This window comes from Drosophila nasuta, chromosome 3 (assembly GCF_023558535.2).
Source record: "Drosophila nasuta strain 15112-1781.00 chromosome 3, ASM2355853v1, whole genome shotgun sequence".
NCBI classification, from domain to species: domain Eukaryota; kingdom Metazoa; phylum Arthropoda; class Insecta; order Diptera; family Drosophilidae; genus Drosophila; species Drosophila nasuta.
Window position 1 is genome coordinate 7,938,211 of NC_083457.1, and position 23,884 is coordinate 7,962,094.

The 23,884-nt window shown below is 44.7% G+C and overlaps 8 protein-coding genes across 8 annotated transcripts; 3 read left to right on the forward strand and 5 right to left on the reverse strand.

Moving 5' to 3' along the window:
- Window positions 1-797: 797 nt before the first annotated feature.
- Window positions 798-6,252, reverse strand: LOC132790099 (guanine nucleotide exchange factor subunit Rich). The gene is made up of 2 exons (XM_060798537.1): window positions 6,017-6,252; window positions 798-5,951 (listed from the first exon to the last, which is right to left on the reverse strand). The coding sequence occupies exon 2, from the start codon at window positions 5,908-5,910 to the stop codon at window positions 1,651-1,653; it is 4,260 nt and encodes a 1,419-aa protein (XP_060654520.1). The 5' UTR covers window positions 5,911-5,951; window positions 6,017-6,252; the 3' UTR covers window positions 798-1,650.
- A 181-nt stretch (window positions 6,253-6,433) lies between these two features.
- Window positions 6,434-9,192, forward strand: LOC132790102 (ATP-dependent RNA helicase Ddx1). Its single transcript, XM_060798539.1, has 4 exons — window positions 6,434-6,574; window positions 6,633-6,684; window positions 6,745-8,420; window positions 8,747-9,192. The coding sequence occupies exons 1-4, from the start codon at window positions 6,559-6,561 to the stop codon at window positions 9,190-9,192; spliced, it is 2,190 nt and encodes a 729-aa protein (XP_060654522.1). The 5' UTR covers window positions 6,434-6,558.
- Window positions 9,193-9,281: 89 nt separating this feature from the next.
- Window positions 9,282-9,935, reverse strand: LOC132790106 (GSK3-beta interaction protein). The gene has a single exon (XM_060798544.1). It carries the CDS (start codon window positions 9,810-9,812, stop codon window positions 9,378-9,380), a length of 435 nt encoding a protein of 144 aa, XP_060654527.1. The 5' UTR covers window positions 9,813-9,935; the 3' UTR covers window positions 9,282-9,377.
- A 78-nt stretch (window positions 9,936-10,013) lies between these two features.
- LOC132790103 (bifunctional peptidase and (3S)-lysyl hydroxylase Jmjd7) lies at window positions 10,014-11,258 on the forward strand. Its single transcript, XM_060798540.1, has one exon. The coding sequence runs from the start codon at window positions 10,191-10,193 to the stop codon at window positions 11,154-11,156; it is 966 nt and encodes a 321-aa protein (XP_060654523.1). The 5' UTR covers window positions 10,014-10,190; the 3' UTR covers window positions 11,157-11,258.
- A 236-nt stretch (window positions 11,259-11,494) lies between these two features.
- LOC132790098 (uncharacterized) lies at window positions 11,495-19,181 on the reverse strand. The gene is made up of 9 exons (XM_060798536.1): window positions 18,662-19,181; window positions 18,089-18,209; window positions 17,207-17,604; window positions 17,048-17,146; window positions 15,370-16,981; window positions 15,051-15,304; window positions 14,148-14,698; window positions 12,460-13,708; window positions 11,495-12,260 (listed from the first exon to the last, which is right to left on the reverse strand). The coding sequence occupies exons 1-9, from the start codon at window positions 18,950-18,952 to the stop codon at window positions 11,682-11,684; spliced, it is 5,154 nt and encodes a 1,717-aa protein (XP_060654519.1). The 5' UTR covers window positions 18,953-19,181; the 3' UTR covers window positions 11,495-11,681.
- Window positions 19,182-19,341: 160 nt separating this feature from the next.
- LOC132790105 (uncharacterized) lies at window positions 19,342-20,774 on the reverse strand. The gene is made up of 3 exons (XM_060798543.1): window positions 20,620-20,774; window positions 20,263-20,325; window positions 19,342-20,166 (listed from the first exon to the last, which is right to left on the reverse strand). The coding sequence occupies exons 2-3, from the start codon at window positions 20,308-20,310 to the stop codon at window positions 19,468-19,470; spliced, it is 747 nt and encodes a 248-aa protein (XP_060654526.1). The 5' UTR covers window positions 20,311-20,325; window positions 20,620-20,774; the 3' UTR covers window positions 19,342-19,467.
- Window positions 20,775-21,082: 308 nt separating this feature from the next.
- Window positions 21,083-22,184, forward strand: LOC132790104 (protein obstructor-E). The gene is made up of 4 exons (XM_060798542.1): window positions 21,083-21,110; window positions 21,173-21,355; window positions 21,416-21,849; window positions 21,910-22,184. Coding segments are annotated over exons 1-4 (843 nt in total). The 5' UTR covers window positions 21,083-21,109; the 3' UTR covers window positions 22,135-22,184.
- A 553-nt stretch (window positions 22,185-22,737) lies between these two features.
- Window positions 22,738-23,853, reverse strand: LOC132792919 (probable chitinase 10). The gene is made up of 4 exons (XM_060802456.1): window positions 23,787-23,853; window positions 23,591-23,731; window positions 23,091-23,527; window positions 22,738-23,019 (listed from the first exon to the last, which is right to left on the reverse strand). Coding segments are annotated over exons 1-4 (807 nt in total). The 5' UTR covers window positions 23,788-23,853; the 3' UTR covers window positions 22,738-22,791.
- Window positions 23,854-23,884: the final 31 nt, after the last annotated feature.

Below are 23,884 nucleotides of genomic sequence, written 5' to 3' on the forward strand. Positions count from 1 at the left end.
TCTAGTCGTAACATTCACAGTGATTACGTTTTGTAAGCACTTACGTTTACGATTTTATTGTAAGCTGCCGCTTCTGCTGCGTTGCAGCCGTCGAACTTTGCAACTGTGCGAAGAATTGCACACTGAAAACTTGCCAGCGTGCAAAATGTATAGCGACAATAAGAGCAACAAACAGACACCACGTCAAGAGTAACCTGTGCGGTATGTGTGTGTGTGCATTGCGAATACGTCGAAGTCATCGCCAAATCAAGCAGCGCACGTAATGAATCAGTCACAGTGATTAACTTTTACAACTGCGACGAGTTACGGGCCAAAAGTATCCAGCAAAGTCACATGTGGCCAATTGACAGTTGTGGAAATGTGAGCGTCTGTTTGTATGTGTGTAGAAGTTACACTTTGTGTGCATCGCCGATAAAATGGAATGAGAACTACTTTTCAGTTACCATTGAAGAGACAAGCAGTTCAATTATGGTGATGACTGTGCAAGCAGTACGCTTGGATTTATAAGCAAACGGGTGAACAGCAAGCAGTTACAATACCACTTTTGGCTGTAAACAGTTCAGCAAGATCGCCACAAACAGAAAATGGGAAAGATATAAAAATGTAATAACTACCGGAGTTTTGTTAATTGAATTCATAAGAAATCTATTGAAATGTTGAGCTCCTATGTACACCAAAAACAAAATTCAATTAAAATAGAATATCCGCCCGTTGTTACAATTTAACTGTTCTCAGTAAGTAGTTCTTCAAGTAAGCAGTGCAGGTAATCAAATAAAACGACCACAATTTATGTTAAATTATCCAATTGCTTTTTATTCATAAAAATATATGTTTGTTTTTGTTTGTTTGTATAATTTAAGTGTAGATGGTTTTGTAAATTTTTAATTAACAAATATTGCAGCAAATTTCAACTATTAAGTTATGAATTACATTTACGTATAATTAATACAAGTATTTACCTTCGAGAATCGAAGTTTTCGTTGTGTAGCTCTGTGTGTGTGTGTTTTTTTAGGTTAGTGTGTGTGTGTGTGTGAATGTTTGGCTTACAATTAACACAGTTTGCAACAATTACGCATACAACAAACCAACGAACAAATAAAAACATTGCGCGCACAACACACAAAATCTACAATTTATAAATATGTATTGTATGTTTATGTATATGTTTATTACGTATACGTTACGTTTCGTTACGTTGCGTATACGTTACATTGCGTATACGTAGACGCGCTGAGTATGTGAATTCCGCCTGTCTGTCTGTCCGCCCGTTTGAGTGTCGATCGTTTGACGGTCGTTTGTCTTTTTTCTGTTTTTCGGTTTTTCCCTAGAAATCCTTTTTCTATCTTTTGGTTGGAGTTTTCTGTAAGCTATTCTCTTCTCCGTCTGTATCAAAATCTTGCTTTCTACCTGTTCGTATGTATTTTATATGTGTCTTTATCCGTCTGTCTATAAGTCTACCTAATTATTTGGCTGTCTGTTCGTCTACAGTGACGCCTCTCTTGGCTGAACATTTCACTTCATGAAAAGTCTGCTTGGAAAACTGTTATCAAATGTCATAGAAAAATAAGCTTCCACATAGAGAGTTTTTACTGTATTTCTTCGCGTTCGTCTGACTATCATCTGTCTGTCCTTTCGTATATTCTTCTTCCCTTACATAACCTGGCAGCCATCGCGTCCCGTCTCGTGACTGCTGCGCCTCTGCAGCTGCTGCGTGGGCGTTGACTGCGTGGAAGAGGGATTTCCCTGCTGCCCACTCGACTTGGTCTTCGATTTGGACTCGAGACTGGCGTGTCGCGTGAGCAGCCGCTGCTCTCCAACACGGGCAACTCCGTTGGGCAGCTGTTGTCCTTTGGCCACGCTGTCCAAGACATCGCTCTCCAGCGCAGACTTGGCATCCGCACTCAGCTCGCTCTCATCCGCCGCGTTGTCCAGCGACGTCGTTTCGCCCAGCGATTGAATGTACTGTTCCAGCAAATAGATATGTGGCTGTAGCGTCATCACAAATCCTCTATAGAGTGAGCCGCCATTGTCGAAAGTGCATTGACTAAGCTGCTTTAAAGCAGCCTCGATGCGACGACAAGCGCCGACAGATTCGCTGCGTATGACGACGTTGACGATGCGGGAAATGGACGCAGCATCCTGCAGCAGAATGGACAACATTAGAGCGTAGTCCGTGCAATTGGCCTCGATGAAAAGTTGCAGCATGTAGCGCAGTTTAATGGCCAATTTATCGTTTAAATAACTGGCCACAACATCGCTGTTGTCATCCTCCGAAGCGGGCAGCGAATACAGCCGACGATAACGAAAGTTATCGAAGGATAACTGCGAATTCGAGCGATGCTTGAGCATGGGCAGCGAACTGAGCTGCAGTTCCTCCTCCTCCTTGATGCAGGGCTGCAGCTGCGGCGACTCCATTTGTGCCGCTATACTAAAATAGCCCGACTCCGAAGTCTGCGAGGAAGTTGCGTTGCCCGTCTGACGACGCAACTGAGCAAAATCATCGCGTCCCGCAGGCGGAAAAGGACTCGGTAACTGCAGCTCTGTGTGCAACGTTTGCAACGCTGCTGGAATGTTGTCCAGCTTGGCAGCGCCGCCTGCTTCCTGTGTTAGCCAGCTGACCAGATGAAAGTCCAGATACGCACACATGTATCCCAAGTCAAGCAGCTTGTGTTGCTGCAGCAACTGCCGCGCATGGCGCTGCAGTATCAGATCAATGCAAAAGATCTCGCGCTGCTGTCTCTCCTTGGTGGACTTGCGACGCACCACCGCAGCGCCAACAGCACCTGGCCCTGAGCTGCTGCCACTTACGCTGTGCCCCGTTTCGCTGCGTTCCATCGAAGTCGTTTGCTGCGGCTGTTTGTTGCTGTCCTTGGGCAGATTAGTCGTCACCGTGGTGGAATAGCTGCGTTCCCTGGTGGCTATTGGTCCCAACACCAGATTGAAGACATCAGCATTCTGATTCACTTGCGTCTGCGTTTGTGGCTGCGGCGGTGCAATCTTCACATTCATGACCATCGAACAGCGCGGCGAATCAATCTCATTGGGATCGATGGCCTTGAGGAAACGTATCAGATCCTTGGCCAGCTCCCATTTGCGTTGATTCAGCGCAATGTCCAGCAGCATGTTCGCATGCTGTTTGCTCACCGACGACGGCTCAAGATTCTGTATGATAATCAAATAGCTGGCGGCGGTTTCCAGCTGCTCGGCCTGCAGACACAGCTGAAAGAGTTCCTTCGGCTTGCCAGCCATGCTGAAGAGATAGGGCCACAGCGCAATCTCTGTTTTGCGTGCACACTGCACAATCGTCTGCAGATAGACGGGAAATTCTCTGATGAAATCGAGTATGCTGGGCAGCTGAGCATCTGGTATGGGTTGCTTAGAGCTCGCCTCCTCTTCGAGTACTTCGTGCAGCAGTAGTTCCAAGGCATGCGGGAAATACGGCAAACTACGACAGCTTTGCGCTATCTCCCAGGCGGAGTAACCGAGATTGCGTTTGATCAGCTGGCGCAGCACTTTATGCAAATAAACCTGCGACTTGCGCTCCATCAGCGCAAAGGGCAGCGCAAAGTGCGAGTTGCTTTCATTCGTATATAACGTGCTCTCGTTCTCCACGCCAAGCACAATGACATTGTCAAAGAGTATGACGAGTGGATAGAGTTTCAAGGGGAAGCTCAGCATAATCCGCTTGGACATGAAACTGTGTAAACGCTGTGCGCCGCTTTGTTCCGCACGTTGCTGGAGTATGGGCAGCCAGACACGCATGCCATGTGCTCCAGAGTAGAGCCACAAGCAATCTCTCATTGCACAGTGCTCCAGATTGTGTGACAACCAAAAGCATTCCACGCAGCTCGCGAGGCAAGTGGCTAGCAGTGTATTTGGCACCTGTTGCGCTGCCTCCTCGCGCTGTATCATCAGGATGCGTCCGCAGACATTCACCACAATCGTCTCCGCCTCCGTTTGATGTTGCTGCGGCTTCAGCTCGTTGCGCAGATTCGTCACCGTCAAGCTAACAATGCACGCCGGATGTATGCAAATACTCTTCACGTCCAGCTCGTAGGCGCACTCAATGTTGATGATGTAAGCCGACTGTCTTTGCATGTGAAACAGGCTCACGATGCCATCGGCTGTGAGCACAATTAGCTGATCGCGAAAGCAGTTCAAGCTGATGACCGGAGCACGCACCTGCAGCTTGTGGCCGTACTGGTTGTCCAGCTTGCATTCGGCGGGATAGCAACGCAGCTCATCGGTGCGATCGAGCAGCGAATAGCAGCCCATCACAATGAACCCCTGCCACCAGAGCAGGCCACCCGAGACCACGAAATCCTTCTCCTGCGACTCGTTGCCAAACAGCTTCCAACGTTTGCTGAGCATCGCATAGTGCGCCAATCCCGTGCGTCCTGCGACAGCCACATGAAGTCCTGCCGCATCGATGGCTGCATAGCGTATGGGCCAATTGGTAGCCGCATAATTGAGTGGAAGCTGCAGCAGTGTCCAGTATTTGCTTTCGGTGAGTATGCTGCCCATGTTGGGCGTCTGCTTGAGCTCCAAACAATCCTCGCTGCTCGTTGCTGCGCTGCTGGGAAATTGGCACTTAACATTGCCATAAGTCTGCTCCAGATTGTCACCCTGATTGATGTACAAACAATCGTCACCTTGGAGCAGTATGTGAGAATGTGTGCTCTGGCAGGGATTCATGCTCAGTGCGCTTTTCACAAACTGCAGCTGGAGCACATTATTGTCGCCCTGGCGACTTGTCATAAACAGTTGATATCCCTCCGTGGACCATTCGAGACGTCGCAGCTGCAGCGGATTGCGCTTCAGCAGATCCACATGTAGTCCAAAGTCCCAGCTGAGCGTGGACATGAGCAACGCACCAAAAGTGCTCCACAACGAGAGTCCGCCGTTTTCCCAGCTCACGGCAAGTACACAACCATCGGGACTCCATTTGAGTTCATTGACAGCGCCCAGGCTGCCCGGAAGCACGTGCTCAGTGAGCATCAAGCGATGTGAGTACTCCAAGCCAGCGGTAGCATCATCAATAGCATAAACAGCAACTGCAGAACTCTGTTGTCCATAAGCCAGCAACCGAAACTTGTGATTGACGCTGCAGACGCTGGCATCAGCGACATCTGGCACCCAGCAGCCATGCATATGTGCGGTCTCGAATCGCAGATGATCGGCGATAAGGAAGGCAGCACGTTGATCGCTAAACACCGCAGCACAGCCGCCAATGAAGGGTGAGTATTCCAAGGAGGCTACAAAGCAATTGTTGCCCACGGCGGGCAAATACTTGGCCGGCTGCTGTTGTTGCTGCTGCTGTTGCACGTAGAAGGGAATGTCGCGCAGCTTGATCACGGCCAGCGGAGTAAGTTGCTCCTCCGTTGCATTCTCCAGTTGTGTCCACTGCACGCGCAACAACTCACAAGTCTCTGTGGCCAAGAGCAACTCACTTAGACTAATGCAGCAGACTGTGGAGATGACGGTGTCCAAGGTGAAGCAGCAAACTTCACGCAGACTCAAGCGCGGTATGTTCTCCTTGATGAACAGCTCAGCTGAGTCCCGTTTTAAGCTCACAGCGGGCGGATCCACTTGCATCAAGATGCCATTGCCATTGGCATCAAAGTCCAGCTGATAAAGCAGCAACGAACCTGCTTCGGTAAGCACAGCCAGCTGACGAGAGTCGGGCTTCCATATAATTAACTGATTGCCACCAAATTGCTCCAGAGATTCGGCGCTACGTCGATAATACGCAATGGGCAGCAATGGATTCGCATACCAAATGCCCAGGAAGTCGGCGCCAATGGCGGCCACCAATATTTTGACGGCATCACAGGAGATGTGACGTATATGTGAGGATTCGCCAGGAAGCGCCAGACTGACGCGCTTTGGCCAGCCCAAAGGAAAATACATCCTTTTGTTTCTCTTATTTTCACTTCGCTGAGCTAAAATTGCTGTGCAATAAAAACAACATTAATTTGCAACTATTTCGCACTCGTTTATTGTGTTGAGTACTCACACTTGTTTTCTTATTGAATTACACCACAAAATTTACATGTCTAACATTTTAATTAGCACTTGAACACAACATTTCTTTAATTTAATAAAAAAAAGAAAACAACAAAAAATCTCTGCGATTTACGCGTATACAAATACTAGTGTTGCACACCGTTGCGCAAATCACAGTCAGTCAGCTGTGAAAAGCAGTACGTGTTTCACAGCACTTTTTAAATGTTGCTCCACAGTGCACACAACTTTATCATTATGCTTTAGTTTACTATTTATGTATGAAATGTGTAATTAAACTTACATAAATTAATTATTTAAAAAATACTTTATAATTCTCTATTACTCACTTTACTGAAAATTTACTAAATCTGAAATTGTTATGACTATATTGTCAAAACAAAATGAGACCAGCGTACTACGCTGAAATGAGTACAAGGACGTCAGTTAAAAAGTACTCAGCGAGTAATTATTGGGAAATATTTGTAGCCGGCTGTAAGCAAAACTCGCAATAAATAAATTAGTTTTAAGCGAATTTAGCGACCAACGAGAGAAATGACTGCATTCGAAGGTAAGTAATAAACAAATCAATTACTGAATACATTAATAAAATTATCCAATTAATGCAGAGTTTGGCGTGCTGCCCGAACTGGGCAAAGCAACCGACGAATTGGACTGGACGTGAGTAGACAAGAAAAATGAATAATTAATTTGCTTTTGTGAATAAACTGTTGCTCGCAGATTGCCCACGGATGTGCAGGCGGAGGCCATTCCACTAATTCTGGGTGGTGGTGATGTTCTCATGGCGGCCGAAACCGGTTCGGGTAAAACTGGAGCATTTTGTTTGCCCATTCTGCAGATTGTTTGGGAAACATTGCGTGATCTGAAGGAAGGCAAAACGGGCAGGGGCGGCACAGGTGGCGCAGCTGGTGGTGCTACTCCCTGGACCATGTCCTTCTTCGATCGCAATAATGCGCTGGCCGTGACCCCGGATGGTTTGCGCTGCCAATCTCGGGAGTTCAAGGAATGGCACGGATGCCGCGGTACCACTGGCGTCTTTGGCAGGGCTAAGTTCTACTACGAGGCCACGGTCACCGATGAGGGACTCTGCCGCATTGGATGGTCCACACAATTGGCCAGCTTGGATCTGGGCACTTGTCGCTTTGGGTTCGGTTTTGGCGGCACTGGCAAGAAATCCAATAATCGACAGTTTGATGACTATGGCGAAGCCTTTGGCAAAGCAGATGTTATTGGCTGCCTGCTCAATCTGCAGGCCTTGGAGGTCAGTTTCACCAAGAACGGCGTGCCATTGGGTGTGGCCTTCAAGATACCCGATAGTATGCGCAACGAAACCTTCTATCCTGCTGTTGTGTTAAAGAATGCCGAAATGTTGTTCAACTTTGGCAAGACTGACTTTAAGTATCCACCTGGCAATGGCTTTGCGGCTGCCTGCAAAGCGGATGCGGACCACAGCAAGGCCAATCCTCTGGCTAGTCCTACAGCCAATGCGGCTGCCTTGAAACCAGCACCCAATGCACCCCAGGCCATCATCATTGAGCCGAGTCGCGAGTTGGCAGAACAAACCTACAATCAGCTGGAGAAATTCAAGCTGCATCTGGGCAATCCCGAGGTGCGTTCCCTGCTGCTTATTGGTGGCGTGCGTGTCGAGGAACAAAAAGCCCAGTTGCAGCAGGGCATACACATTGTAGTCGGCACCCCGGGACGTCTCGAGGAGCTGATCAACAGCGGCTTTGTGCAGCTAACGCATTGTCGCTTCTTTGTGCTGGATGAAGCGGATGCACTGCTAAAGCAAGGCTACACGGAACTGATTGATCGACTGCATAAGCAGATACCCAAGATCACCAGCGATGGCTGTCGCCTGCAGATGATCGTCTGCTCGGCCACGTTGCACGCTTTTGAGGTAAAGAAAATGGCCGAACGACTGATGCACTTTCCCACCTGGGTGGATCTCAAGGGTGAAGACGCTGTGCCCGAGACAGTCCATCATGTGGTCTGCATGGTGGATCCCCACACGGACTACAGTTGGAAGAATCTACGCCAACCTGTGCCTACCGATGGGGTGCATGCCCAGGACAATTTGCATCCTTCGAATACTTCGCCAGAAACTTTTTCGGAGGCTGTAAAGCTGCTGAAGGGCGAGTACTGCATCAAAGCCATCGAACAGCATAAAATGGATCGAGCCATTATCTTTTGTCGCACCAAGCAAGATTGCGACAATCTGGAGATGCATCTGCGGCGTCAGGGTGGAGATCGTTACTCGTGTGTCTGCTTGCATGGTGATCGCAAGCCGCAGGAGCGTAAACAAAATCTGGAGATGTTCAAGCGGCAGCAGGTGAAGTTTTTGATCTGCACAGATGTCGCGGCACGCGGTCTGGACATCACAGGATTACCATTCAGTAAGTGAGAGGTTACCAATGACTATATTCTTTGTCTTGACTGAACTAACAGCTTACGGTACAAACGGACTAATAGACTGCTATCTAATAACGAGGATGCTCCGGGGATTTTTAATTTTGATATATCACAAAACATGTTCTTAATTGATTAATTCATTATCAATGAAGGGACGTTTTTTGACAATTTCATTATTAATATGTTTTATTTGAAAGCAATTTCTCGATAACATAAACAAAACAAACTACACATTTAAAAACATGCTCAGCAAATTATAAATATTTTTAACCTTATTTTTGTCTAATCTACTCTTTCTCAATTTTTCCAGTGATCAACATTACGCTCCCAGATGACAAGTCCAACTATGTGCATCGCATTGGTCGCGTGGGACGTGCCGAACGTATGGGATTGGCTATCAGTCTGGTGTCCAAGGTGCCGGAGAAGGTGTGGTATCATGGTGAATGGTGCAAGACTCGTGGGCGCAATTGTCACAACACCAATTTAACCGATGTGCGCGGCTGTTGCATCTGGTACAACGAACCCAACTTGCTGGCCGAGGTGGAGGATCATCTTAACATCACCATACAGCAGGTGGCCAAGTCCATGGAGGTGCCTGTCAATGATTTCGATGGCAAAGTTGTCTACGGCCAGAAGAATCTCAATATGGGCACTGGATATGAGGATCATGTGGAGCAATTGGGACCGACGGTGCGCAAATTGACTGACTTGGAACTGCAATCACAATCTTTATTTTTGAAACGCTTAAAAGTCTAAAAAGTTGCGAAATACTTTCATGGTTACACGATGATGATGATTATGATGATGATTGTAATGGTTACATTAAAAAATACATAGTACATATATAAATACAAACTAACATTAAAAATCGTTTGTGTGTGTGTTTAATGAGTACAGCCTCAGGTTGAAGTTGTTTATTGGGGGATTCCCCCATATTCAGTTTAGTCCTCCTCCTCTTCTTCCTCGTCCTCTTCGTGGAATTCGGTGCGCATCTGTTGCAGCTGACGCAGTTGTTGGCAGAGTTGATTCCCAAACGACTCCACATAACGTGGACTAATCTTGTCCAGCAGTGCATATGGTGTCTCAAATATCTCCTCCTCGTCCTCCTCTTGCTTTTCATCGCCATTATTTAGTGAACGGAAGGCCTTGTCCTCATCAATGGTGTCGTATTGGGAAGACACAATTTTAAATCCTCGACTCGACACCTGAACACAGCAGGTGGCGCTCTCTATGGTTCGTATGTTGAGATAGATTTGCGTGGCACTGCTGGCCAGCTTGGAAGAAACGACGATTTCGGCCACATGCGCCTTCACATCATTGATGATGGCCTGCGCCTCGTCAATGCAGTTGAACTCTTGCTCGTCGCTCTCTTCCATTGCGCTGTCAATGTTTTAAGCTAGGTTTTAATTGAATTCTTTAGAATTTTTCTCCGTTCGATTTTACAAGCGCAACATGTTTTTCTTTGCCGTATGCTTCAGAACAGCTGCTAAGCACTCAATCGCTGTCAAAAGAATTTCGATAGCACTCGATTTTCAAACAGCTGGAAAGTCAACAATCGAAGTCGCAATAAGAGCGATTATAATTTAAATATTTGAATGAAAAATATTTAAAAACAAGCTCTAATTACATTTAAATTTTTGTATTTATGATTAGAGGCTAAGAATTTAAATAACTTAACCATTTATCCTCTTCTTTAAACATATGTTATTTATCGATACTTTTGGAATATCGATGCAGTCACACATGGAATTGACATGGCTCAAACTCAAATTGCAGCGGGTGTAGAGTTGCTGCTCCAGGAGGCCAAAGACTTAGGCATTGGCGGCCACATCGCCGAGCTAGAAGCGTTGCCTAGTGCGGTAGAATTCGCACGAGAATTCTATGCCAAGAACGCACCCGTTGTCGTACGTCAAGCTGTTGCCCACTGGCCGGCTGTCAAGAAGTGGACACCAGAATATCTCAAGGAGACTCTGAATAACAAGATCGTCGATGTGGCTGTCACACCCAATGGATATGCCGATGGACTGGCCACACAGAATGGTGAGGAGTTCTTTGTATTACCACTGGAAACAAAAATGCCGTTATCAGAGCTCCTTGAGCGCTTTGATGATCCCATGGGCGCTGTGCATTATATACAAAAGCAAAATTCCAATTTTACCGAGGATTTTCCCGAATTGGCCAACGATATTGTACTCAGGGATTTGAGTTTCGCTCAGGAATGCTTTAATAAACCATCGGATGCAGTTAACTTTTGGCTGGGTGATGAACGCGCCATCACTTCGATGCACAAGGATCCCTACGAAAATTTGTATTGTGTCATAGCGGGCTACAAGGATTTCATTCTACTGCCACCACATCAATTGCCCTGCGTGCCTCGTCGCACTTATCCCACTGGAATATATAAGCGCAAACCTTGCGGTCAGTTCTACATTGACCCATTGATGGATGAGGATACGCAGCAGCTGACGGAATGGATTAGCATCGATCCCTTGGCACCCGATCTGGCCAAATATCCGCAATATGCCCAGGCACGTCCATTACGCGTTCGTGTACATGCTGGTGATGTGCTCTACCTGCCCAATTATTGGTTTCATCATGTACAGCAAAGTCACAAGTGTATTGCTGTAAACTTCTGGTATGACATGGAGTACGATAGTCGCTACTGTTATTATCGCATGCTGGAGCACCTAACTACGTCAAGCGGCAATCAAAAGTCCTGATTGTTAATTCCCTGTGATCCCTTCGTAACAAAAGTTTCCTATACTCAGTGGGTCATTAAATAAAATTTGTTATCGCATCACTTACAAGTGATCAATGTCATATAAATTGTTTACGTATGAAAAGAAATAAAATATTACGTATTTTACAATACAATTCCTTCAGACTATTAGCAATGCTTTCTAAAATTCTCAAGATTTTGGATCCTTCCGTTTTTACGGTGGTGTTTAGATTGGTCCTCAATTCAGTAAAAAAGTACATATTAAAATGTCTAAAACAACATTCTCTCAGCCTCATCCTACCGTTTGTATAGTCAGACAGCATAAAGAGAGTATAGTTGTATATAGTAAGTGTATAATTTAATACAAATTACATAGAAGCCAAAACAAAAATTTAAATAAAACGGACCGCCTAGTGCAGTTAGTAACTAAATGTTGTCAATTTTGAGTATAATGTCACATGGTATTGTATATAGATGCGTGTGATTATGGTTAGGAATGTGGTTCCGGGTTAAGTCATATAACTATCTACTTGTTGTCTAAACTTGACTCGGCTGCAGCTGCGCTGGCCTCCTCTTCGGGATTCTCGTTATTTTCGCACTCATGATCGTTGCCATTTAGTGACACCTTTTTTTGATCCGCTTCGGCCAAGTCGGCGTCATTGTTCGAGTCCTGTGAATGTGATTGAGCGCGTACACGTTTATTGCTCTGCTTCTTAGAAGCGCCTCTCTCCTCCTTAGTCTTAGACTTGGTTGTGCAGCCATTATGCGGTTGCTCCACCACAAACAATTGCTCCAGATATGTGCGATACCAGAGCAAGAACTCGTCGCGCTGTCGCGGCAGTTCCATCTTTTTAATCTTGGCATAAATGCGCTTGGGCGAGATGAGTGGCGATGTTGTATTTGGTGCCCAGCTGGCAGCAGAGTTTTGTGCAGCATTAGCGGTCAGCTTGGACACCTCGGCGAGGAGTGAATCATTGATTACCGTGTTATTGTGCGTCTGATTGCGTATGCGTTTGATAATGTAGTCGATTAGTTCATGATCGGGAGCCAGTTCAATGCTGGCTACAGGAGAAGCAGGGCGCTCGATGACAACTTCAATGATTTGCTAAAAAAAAATAAGATGAAATGAGCGATTGTTATGGATATTATATTATTACGATTGTTATGGATATTATATTATTATATTATTATAGCAGCATAAGATTGACATTTCTATCACTAACAGCTGCTAAGAAATAAGGTTTCAAATGGACGGAACTAGATTTCATGGGATCCCGATTTTTAAGTGTCTATAAACTACTTACATCTTCGTTATCTACGACAGGAATTGCAGCTGCTGTCTCGCAGTGCTCTGGCTGTGAAATTAACGCTGTTGCTGTTGCTGCTGCTGCAACAACGTCTGCTACTGCCGGCAAGCTTTCCTCATCCTCTGGTCTGTCGTTAACCGATTGCGACTGCGGTGGCGTTTCGCTGCCACTTTCTGTGGCCTCCGTGGTGCCATTCAGTCGTAACTCCTCAACGGGTGGTACACTGTTTGCCTGCCCCTGATTGATTGTCTTGCGTAGACTGTGCACATCATTGTAAACCTGTTGCTCGCTTGGTTGCTGCTCCTGTGGCAATTGCTGTTGCGGGACTTGCTGTTGTTGCTTCTGCTGTTGTTGCTGCTCCTGTTGTTGTTGCTGTTGCTGCTGTTGTTGCTGCTGCTGCTGTTGCTCGAAGAGTGTTTCCAATCGGCGGTAAACATCCTCTTTAATCGACTCGTAAAACTTTGTGGTGAATTTATCATTTTTCAATGCGTTGACCAGCAAATTGCGATTGAGCTCTTCGGATGCCGTGTCCTCAGTCTGCTCTAACGTTGCATTTGATTCATCTGCTGCAGTAGCAGACTCTTGTCCCGTCACATTATACAAGGGAGCAGCTGGTATTGCTTGTATATCAGGCAAGTCATAGTCCATGTACTGTGTGGTGGGCACGGAGAAGTCGAAGCGCAGATGACGCTGTTGCACGGGCGTCAGAGACACCGCCGAAGTGGTCGGTTTGGCTGGCAATTTGTTGCGCTGATACAGCGGACTGTTCACATTCATGTTGAGCAAATTGGATGAACCAGTGGGCAGCTGCGGCACGACGCCATCATCGTCCCGCTGCGTGGGCAGCTGCTGGCGGCGACGATTGCGTCGTCTGGCAGTTGAGCCACTGCCAACACCAAAGATTGTTGCATCATTATTGTCTTCCTCCTCAACATCATCGTCATCGTTGCGTGCATCTTCGCGCCAATCGCGACTGCTTGAGCTGTTATTCAAATTGTTGCTGTTGCTGCTGTTGTGTAGTTGCTGCGGTGCCGTGGACTCGTAAAAGTGCCGATGCTGCTGTTGCTGCTGTTGTGGTTGCTGCTGTTGCAGCATCATGCTGCTGCTGCTGCTGCGAGCGGAATGTGCTGGCGGATGCGGCTGAAAGTAACTGGGGCGTTGGCGTTGTCGCTGTATTTGGCGATACTGATGCTCCACATTGAGTTCCTCGTTGCTTTTGTTAGAGAGCAAATTCTGACGCGTATAGCTGCAAAGCGCATAAATATTAATGGGTTAATTTAAGCGAGCGGCAATTAAAATAACTTAATAAAAATTATAAAATAATCAACTAATGTTTTAGTATTAAAAAAGCAATCAAAACGTCTGTTCATTTGGTTTTTAGGGTTATTTTAAAACTGCAAACAGGATGAAATTAGTTGCAACAAAAACATTAAATGTCAAACATAAATGAAATCACCAATTTATAAACAATAAGTTAATCCCTGTCTACTTACTCAATTACAATATGTACATAAATTAAAAAGTAAATTGATTGCATTTTGATCGGAAATTCGCGTTAAATATATATATATATAATTTTGTTTATTACTTTTGCATGATTTTTTAATGAACAGCTCTTTGGTTGCCTAAATCTCCAAATAATAATACAAACACCATGAGAGTACAATAACTTTGGCGCTGTTTACCTTCGGAAATTATCCCAATAGTTATTGGCCCGATTGCCCGGCGGCACCTGATTGTTCAGCGTGGGCGGCAACACTCCAGTCTCGGGCAACGAATGCAAATTATTCGCATGCTGATTCTGTGTACGCAAATTGGCATTGTTCTGGTGGATGGTATTGTTGTGATGATTCATAAATATCGGACCAGGACTGGCACGATATGAGCCCGGCGACAATGGCGTCTCATTGTTGTAATGCGTTGCTTGCGGAGCTGTTGGTGCCTGAGGTGGTGGCGGCGGTGGTGCAGCATTGTTCAAATAGGTCTGTTGTTGATGAGGATCGTTGCTGCTGTATATGTTGTTGCGATGACTGCTGCGATGATAGTTGCTAAACGCACTCTGATGGCTCGAACCAAAGCCATATAGCTGCTCGGATTGGGCGCGATTGCTGCCGCCCAGACACAAGTTGTTGGGTGCCAAGCCACCAGTGAGTGGCAGATTTGCCGGCGGTACAGACTCTGAGCGCAAGCTGTAAGCATGATCCTGACAGGTGGCGGCATTCAAGCGGTCTTGCAACTAAGAAGTAAGTAAGATAGAATACATCACAGATAAATTAGTTATATAATTACAACTTTCGAAGGCAACAACTAAAATCGTACGTTTACAAATCACTAAGGTATATGCTTAAAGCCAGTATTCGATTGATATTAAGCGGTTTGATTTAAAAATATTTAATCTATCAAGAATATAATTTACTTATACGAATTTTATTCAATATTTGCAAAGCTTTATAAAATAACAAATTTATGTTTATTTTTTTTTTGCATTGTAACTATTGAACACAGCTCATATAAAGTACTACAAACTAAGTTAAAAACTAGTCTACCAGCTTTTTGCTTTACCCATCAATTAATTTAATTCTACTCACCACATGAATTTGATTGTTTAGATTGTCGATCTCGCGCTGCTGATGCCACAACGTCTGATTGCACTGGCAGACCGAATTAATGAGCATCTGCTGTGTTTGCATGAATTGTTGCAGCAACACAGCATCCGATGTAGGATTGCTGCTGGAAGCATTCGATGATGTTGGCGGAGCCAGTGGGGCAGCTGGCACATTGCTGCTCGTGGCTGGCACATAAGATGGCTGCGAGTGCCAACCGTTGGTGGTATTGTGCGAGTCTGTGTCAGAGTAGAACGTTTAATTAGTTAAGATTGCAGATAATTGGAGAGGACGGAGAACTTACTCCACATGCCATGCACTGAAGCGGGAAGCGGGGGCAACATATATTGCGATCTGGCGCTACCCGATTGAATGCTGTCATTGCCCATCGACAGACTATCAATCGTCATGTTCAACTCCTCCTCGTTATTGGAAATTGAACGTGCAGCGGGCGCTGGTGGCTGCGATTGCGGCAACTGTTGTTGTGGTTGCTGTTGTTGTTGCTGCTGCTGTTGTTGATTGCGTCGCTGTTGCTGCTGCTGTTGATATTGCTGCTGCTGTTGATATTGCTGCTTCTCCACTACAGTGCTAGCCGATGGCGCACGCTTTAATGTTGTTGAAGATGAATTGCACACATGTCCAAAGTATCTATCGCTATCGGTTTCATCATTGCCCTCATCATCCGCTTCCGAGGTGGTGTTTGTGTTCGTATTGTTACTGTTGTTGTTGCTGCTGCTAATGTTGTTCGCATACAATGCCGCATACTCGCGCTTGGTGCGTTCAAACTCCTCGCGCAGTTGATCGCATTCGGCGCGCAATTCACTATTCGAGGGCAGCTTAAACTGTTGTTTTTCCTGCAGTTCCTGCTGCTCTTCTTGCTCCACCTCACGTTGCCTGCTTGGTGTCGGTGTTGGCGTCAAACTGACGCGTTGCAAAGCATCCTCGCCGAGTTGCACTGCTGCAGCTGCCTGCTGCTTGCGACGTTCAATCTCTGCCTTCAATTCGATAATGCGTTCGCGTTCCTTTTGCAACAAAGCCGCTTCGGCACGCAACTCTGTGGTCACATCGTCCAGATCATGCACACGCTGCTCAATAGGCAACTGACCGCGCTCGGCGCTCAGACGCTCTAAGGTTGTGCCTACGCTGGGCGTGCTCTGGTCAATCTGATTGACCGTATTTAGCATGCCTTTAAGCTTGGCCATTTGTGCCTTGAGCGCATCAATGTCCGCCGTCTTTTGATTGATCATGGCCTGAGCGTGGAGAGCACGCTGTGCTGCATCGGCGGCTTCCTGGCGCAAAACTGGCGCTGTGCGTTGATACTCGATGGGCACCACACGCTCATTGCTGGGCTTAGCCACAACTGGTTTTGGTGGCGATGCCTCTTTCCTTGCTTGCCGCTGAGCTGCAGCAGCATTACGTGCGCTCTGCCTAGCCGTCATATTGATGCTGTTTAACTCGTTGACCAATTCACGCATGTCTTCGCGTTGCGTACGCAACGATTCTAGTTTCTCTTGCAGCGCCTGCTGCTCGGCCAAAATCTCAGGACCATCATCGCCCAGCACGCTGCTCAGTTCGTTTTGATTGTGTATGAAAGCCGTGAGATTCTTCATGCGACCTACTAGCGAGGCCATGTCATCCTGCACCTGCTGCACCGATTCGTAGTTGGGAGCATCGCCATCGCCACTGTGCGGCAAGCGAGCAGCCTGTTGACGCAGCTGCTCCATTTCATTCAGATGTGTTTTGGCCATGTTTTGTATTTGCAGCAGCTTCTGTTGCTCCTCCTGCAAGTTCTGCATATTGCGATTGGAGGCATCCAAGCGTTGCTGCAGCTCATCGAAGCTGGGTGCTGTATCCGGTGTCGGAGTCTCCATTACACTGTGCAGCGATTGTATGGACTGGGCACGATTGTCGCTCATCTGTTGGTTTATAAATATATATTGAAACGATATATGTATTTAGAATTGTATTTGTTCTGCACATACCTCACTTAATGCAACATCCTCGAGGCTAGTTGAATTCACAATGCCCTCGTCCTGGTTAGCAGAATGCGGATTGATTTCATGCACCATTTTGTTCAATTGCTGGCAATAATAATACAATTTTAGTTAACTGTCAGTAAAAGAAATGAAATAGAAACTTACTTCTTCTAATGAGCCTGCTGTGAGTTCTCGACTATTCCAATTGACATCCAAGCCAAGCAAAGTGCGCAAGAATTCGAGCTGTGCCCGCGTTGGGTTATTACTCGGTGTGCCGAAAGTACGGCGTATCAAATTCTGCAACACAGTGTGCGGCAGCTGCGGAAGATTGTTATTGTTATTGCTGCTGCTGCTAGTGATCGATTGTTGCTCCTCGTTGCCGTTGTTTGTGTGGGGTGTGACGACACCTACGGTGGCAGCAGCGGGAGTGGTTGCTGTTGTGGGACGCAAACGCTGCAAAGTTGCGGCTGCTGCTGTTGTTGTTGCCGTTGTCGTCGACGGTTGTTGCTGATGCTGTACACGTTGCACTGGACGTACGGGAAAGCAATAACGTTGCTGTTGATCTGTAAAATACAAAGAGAAATTTAAATATCTATAGGAATTTTTGTCGGTGCAATGACGCAGCCACAAAACTGAACTGGCCAACTGCCCAACACAGTGCTCGTTGTTTGGCCCTCTCCGTGGGCGCTTATTTTTATGTGTGCTGTTTTATTTTTAGCTCATGAACTAGCGCACATTTCATGTAGGCAGTAAAAACACTGAAACGCAGGTGCGTATAAAGTAAGATCGAAATAAATGCTATAAGGTGTTTCAAAACTACAAAATGGTGTGTTTCTGCGTTAAGCACAGGTTGAAATACGAGCTAAGGTTGCTGTCTTAGCTTATTTTAATGAAGATATGCATAATGTAAGTTCTGTACGAGTTGAAATTTGAAGAAACGATGAAATGTTAAGCAACATTTTTAGCCTCTTAGCTTCTACCGCTCATTAGTTTAGTGAAGACAACCAATTATATATACATTTAAATAAATTATACAATGTATCTTACCTGTTGAGTCGTAACTTTGCTCGGCAACCAGTTGACGCAGTGCCTCGCGATGTTGTTGATGCTGAGCCTGAATTTGCAGCGCTATCTGTGACTTTCTCACTGTGGCACGTTCCAGGAGATCCTTGAAGCAACAGCAAGACAAGATTAGCAATAGAACGAGTAAAAGTAACGCGGCAATTTTGCAATTTTGTGGTATGGAAAATTAGAATTCAACTGCGCGAAACAGTCGAAAGCAGCAATGTGGAGGAGGTCGGATGTATAACTAAAAAGAATTCTCGAAAGTTTTTGGGTGAGTGTAAAGTGTATTTTTAAATGCAAAGAGCACAAAGTTTTCTCAGAGAGATAAAGAGTGCAAGAGAGCGGGAGCGAGAGGATATTAGAGACGTTGCAGCAGCTAATAAATGGGCGTCATGGCAACGCTTTAGTTAATAAAGAGTGTTCGGTCAATATAAACAAATATATGTAAGAATGTCTATGCTGCCGGGTATGATAATGTCTACTATAATTAATTAATGAAAGAAATGACACTGAACTACATGAATATGAGATGATTAATACAAATTTTTCACTTACATTTAGGGCCTTGAAAGGTGCAGGGGGCAAGGGCGGTGGCAGCTGCTCCTGTTCCCGTTGTTCTTGTTGCTTCTTGATTAGCGCTGCATTACGAGCTCGATTGGTGGCCGAACGGCTTGTGGCCGATGAAGATGAAGTATTTGTGCTTACCGGCGATGTTGTTGAATTTGTTGTTGTTGCTGGCGGTGTTGTTGTTGTCGCTGCTGTTGCTTGTTTTGGCACTGCACCGGTACTGCGACTTGAATCGCTGTCGTTTTTCATTATTAACTTTACGGGCGGAGTCGGCGCCATCAGTAAAGTATTATATATTTACAAAATATATCTATATGTAAATTATGTATACAACTAGCACAATTATTGTATAGCAACTGACACTAAAAACTTTTATAGCACCCACTTTTCCCTACTAGATGAAGTGATGTGTATCACTCACTATTTACTGTTTACTTAATTAAATGAGCTAAACTAGAATTTCGAAGCCAAGCAAACTTTTATTTCAGCACCAAACAACAGCTGCGTCCTTAAAACTAGAATTTAGCGCAGTGTGACCGCAGTTTGGCTCTTCAAATATACCGAGCGGTTCGTAGAGCATACAAAAATCTACCACAAACGCAATCGATATCAACAAAAGTTGTGCGACTTGTCGATATCGATTGGTTGTGCTAACGGAGCTCATATTCAAAAAATGAAAACTGCCTATGAGGAGAATTATGGTTTAATCAATAATAATTACAAATGGTTACATATTTATTTTGTATATGTGTAAAGTAATCAGCAAACGGGACGATTAATCACTCGAACAGGTATTATTCTTTGCTTTGCTTGCGCTGAATAATTTCTTCCTTCAACGACTTGATGCGCAGACGTTCCGCCCTCAAGCTTTCCTCTTGACCACGCAAATCGCTTGTGAAATCCGTTACCATATTAATCATGGCATTCAACAGTTCCGCATTGTCAGGAGTAGCACGTGCTTCCGATGTGGCCGAAGTGGCAGATGTGGCTGCCTCCAAGGATTGAGCACTTCTGCTGGTGCTGCTCGTGCTGCTGCTAGATTGAATGGATTCCATGGTCTTGGTTTGTTTGCTCTTCATCACAGTTGACGATGATTGTGACTCCACGGAGGACAAGTGCTGCTCGATCAGTTTTGTAGAGTCCGTAATGTTCTGTACACGCTTGAATTGCGCCTTCAGATTGGCAATCTCCGCCAGCTTTTCCTGCAGATAATTGGCGGTCTCTTCATTGTCCTCCTCCTCTCCGACGGCGGAGGCAGCATCTGTTTGCTGCACTGCAGCCGCTTCATCTGTAGCAGAAAGTGACTCTGAGGCGATTTGTGACCCAGATGAACTGACCACCGTCGATGTCGATGAGGAAGTGACCTGTGAATGATGTTCTCGGGTCGCTTGTCTTAATTGCTGGCGCTGCACACTGAGACGAGACAATTCCTCTTGCAGCTGGCGATGTTCTTCTTGCATTTCCTGCAGCTGACGGTTGGAGGCCGCCAAAAGCTATGAAATATTAATAGAAAGACAGCTCATTTGTGCTATATTGTTCCCATTGTTCACATTATGTGTACTATATACACGATAAAAAAAAATACATACCTCGCTCAATGCGGAATTATCTTGAGGTTTATTCAACTCGTTGACCATTTCGGCAAACGTTCCCTGAAAATATAAAATTTTTTTCTGATGACTTTTGTATATGAAGCGTAGCGTGTTTAGCTAGCCATTAAATGATGTTTTCAAAACACACAATACAAAAACCTCACACACAGTATATGCTACATAGAGTACTAAAGAATTGTCTATTAATAACATTTCTCGTTACGAACCGACTTCGCGGCAATATTGGTGTCAATCATTTTGACGTTTTTGAAACAAATTGAAAAATTGAAAAGCATTGAACACACAAATTAAAAAAAAAGACTAGCACTTAATTTGAGTTATATAAAAACATACAGAAAGAAATGTGCAGGCGGTGCACTAAAACAAATACAAGTATAATCACAAAATAATTATGTTAAATTAGTTGTGTATATTTTAACAATTTTAACAATTGCCGCTGCTGATCTCTGTGCTCTAGGGGATGCCAATATTCCTACTAAATGTCTGTGCCGAAAATGAAAATATTTTATACGATAATTTATAATGTGTGCGTTCTCAAAACATAGAGTTTCTTTCTCAGCACTCGCACCAGGCGACAAATGTTTCAACAACAATATCGTTGCGCTCTCAGTCTCTCATGAAGACCCAGCATTCGATTTGTGACTCACTGAACTTATGCTGAACCCAATGGCAATTAAAATAATGAACATGTTGATGAGGGGCCTGTTCTCACCCGGATTGATAAGAGAAAAGTATCCATTAATAAAATTGATAGCTGAAAGCATATATAAATGAAGTTTTCGAAGAATGGAGACTTCAGTCAACCTGGAAGAAGACGAGCAAAAGTGAGTGAGTACAGTGATATAAAGAATTTCATAGAAAAATTATTTTATTCTTTTTTTGAAAGTGAACTTACGGATATTTCGCGGGATCTTAGTGATCTTTGTGGCTGTTCAAATGAAGAAAGCCAGAAGTGAAGAATATGATACGAGTAAAATTTTTACGAACAACTTGTCCCTTTGCGATGGGGTGGCCGATAAAGTATTTCTACCCTATATAGGAGATTGTAAAAAGTATTATCTATGCTGGGGTAAGCAAAAGAAAATGCAAAAATTTCTATAATTTGTACAAAAATTAATTCTACTGGCAGATGGAAAAGATTATGAAAAGAAATGTGACGATGGATATTATTTCAATGCGTATAATCAGAGTTGCAGCCGCAAATCTGACAATTGTCCACCCAAATGTGAACTTAATAAATTAACAACATTTAGCTATAGTCGAACGTGCAATAAATATGTGCTCTGTTATTATGAAATCCCGGTGCTGAGAACATGCCACGATAATTTGCAGTACAATCCGAAGACGGATCGCTGTGATTTCGCCCAATATGTGGACTGTGTGGATAACGAATGCTCGAGATTCGATGAAGCCAATGAACTGAGCTATTTGCCCAGCAAAGCATCCTGTGACAAATATTACTTGTGTGCCAAGGGCGTACCCGTAAGCTACACTTGCACGGCAGGATTACATTTCAGCACAAAATGCAATTGTTGTGACTACCCGGAAAAATCGAATTGCCAAGTTGGTTTCTATTTTGAATATTATTATTTTTGACAATAGTTCATTTTTCCCCCTATATAGATTACTGCAATTAATCGCAATATTCAGCCCTTTTCTCGCACACCATTGAAGAAGGTCGACAGCTTGTGTCCAGCTAGTGGAGTTCATTTCTTGGCCCACAATCAGCGTCGGGATGCCTACAACTATTGCGTAGATGGTCATGGTATTACCCTGGATTGCACACCGGGATTGTGGTATGATGCAAAGGTTCAAGAGTGCCGAGAACCCAAATATATTGAGGAGTAATTCATTAAATGATAAACTGAACAGACCCTTAAATACTGAATTTTACTTGAGTCTCTTAAATAATTCGCTTACATTCAGCTGCAATTGGTAAAAAAAGAATATTCCTTATATGTTGTATAGAGAAAACAGTATTTGCTGTTCGTAATACTTTTATTGTTTATACAAAGAAAGCAGAAAATACTTTATTTGTTGACTTGTAGCTGAGTTGCTTGAAAAATTTGCTTAATTTAGGTGACTTTGGGAAAACAACATTTTCTTTGTTTGTTTACTATAAAGAAAACCGAATTTGATTAATGTATTGCTATTGAAATAATTAGTTTACCTTTAATTATAGATAGCTAAACACACTTATTTATTACTGAACAAATAATTTACTTTCTTTTCTAATAGACTTTTATCTAAGCGGTTGAATTAATTCTGTTAATTTTATTTGTTGCCCTATCTGAAATACAAATCACACTCTACGCGAAAGTTTTGTTGTTGCTTTGTCGCCTGGCGGCTGCTGGCAGAGAGCACAGCATTTGTTTAACAGCTAAAATTAGCCCGCGTGAGCAGGGGGAAAGTCTGAGCATTCAGAACACAAATGAAATGCGAACACATTCGTTGAACTTTCAAATTGGTTTTATTTGCTTCGACACCCGAAACGCGACACATCCCTTAGGCACCCACAACAAATTGGGGTTCGCGGCATTCCTCCAGCTTGGCATCGTACACCAGACCAGGAGTGCAATCCAGAGTGACACCGCGACCATTCAAGCAGTAATAGTAAGCCTCCTTGCGGGTCTTGTGGGCAAAGAAATGTGCGCCCTCGTTGGGGCAACGAATGTCAGCGGAGCGTGGTGGCACCTTCGAGTAGGGTTGAATGTTGCGTTGCAGTGTCTCCACCTAACCGAAAAATAAAGTAGATCACAAATAGGCACTGGCAGTTGTGAGAATAGAAAATTACGCATACGCACCGTGCAATTGACGCGTGAGGGAAAGTCGCAGCTTTGAGCCTCGGGATTGTATTGCAGGCCACTGGCACAGGTTTGATTGATGGGCTGGCCGTCGAGACAGACAAAGTACTTATTACAGCGTGCTTTGCTGGCAATATAGACAATCGCATTGGCATTGTTGTTGCGCACACAAAGATTATCCACACAGTCGACATATTGGGGATAATCACAACGATCGATCTGCGCATTGTACTGCAGACCATCGCTACATTGACGTATCACCGGTGTGCCGCCAAAGCACATCACATACTTGGTACAGGTGCGATCATAGCCGAATGTGCTCAAGCCTTGAGCCGGACATTTGGGCAGGCAACGCACCTCGGAGACATCCGCACACTGCTGATCACGAGCATCGAAATAAGTATTATTTGAACAGTTGCGAGAAATGGCTGTCTGGCCTACAAAAAAAAAGCAGAGCGTGTTTGGAATGATTGATTAACAAGGAATTTCCTTGAACTTACCAATGCACAAATAGTATTCGGAGCAGCTGTTCACACTCGGCAGGAAGAGATTGTCGGTGACATTGGAGCAAATGTTGACGGCAGCGAAACCATGACCAAAAAGCGTGGCAAAGCACAGCACAGCAAACAGTTGGAAAGCCACTAGAAGAAAAGCAAAAGGTTATATATTTTTGAAGAGGTTCTGTTTGGTACTCACTTCTGTATGTTACTCGTATTGCAACTGTCTGTTCGCTGCGAAAGAAACTTCCATTTATACGCAAATTTCGCTCTTATTCATTCCTGTTTTATTTTATA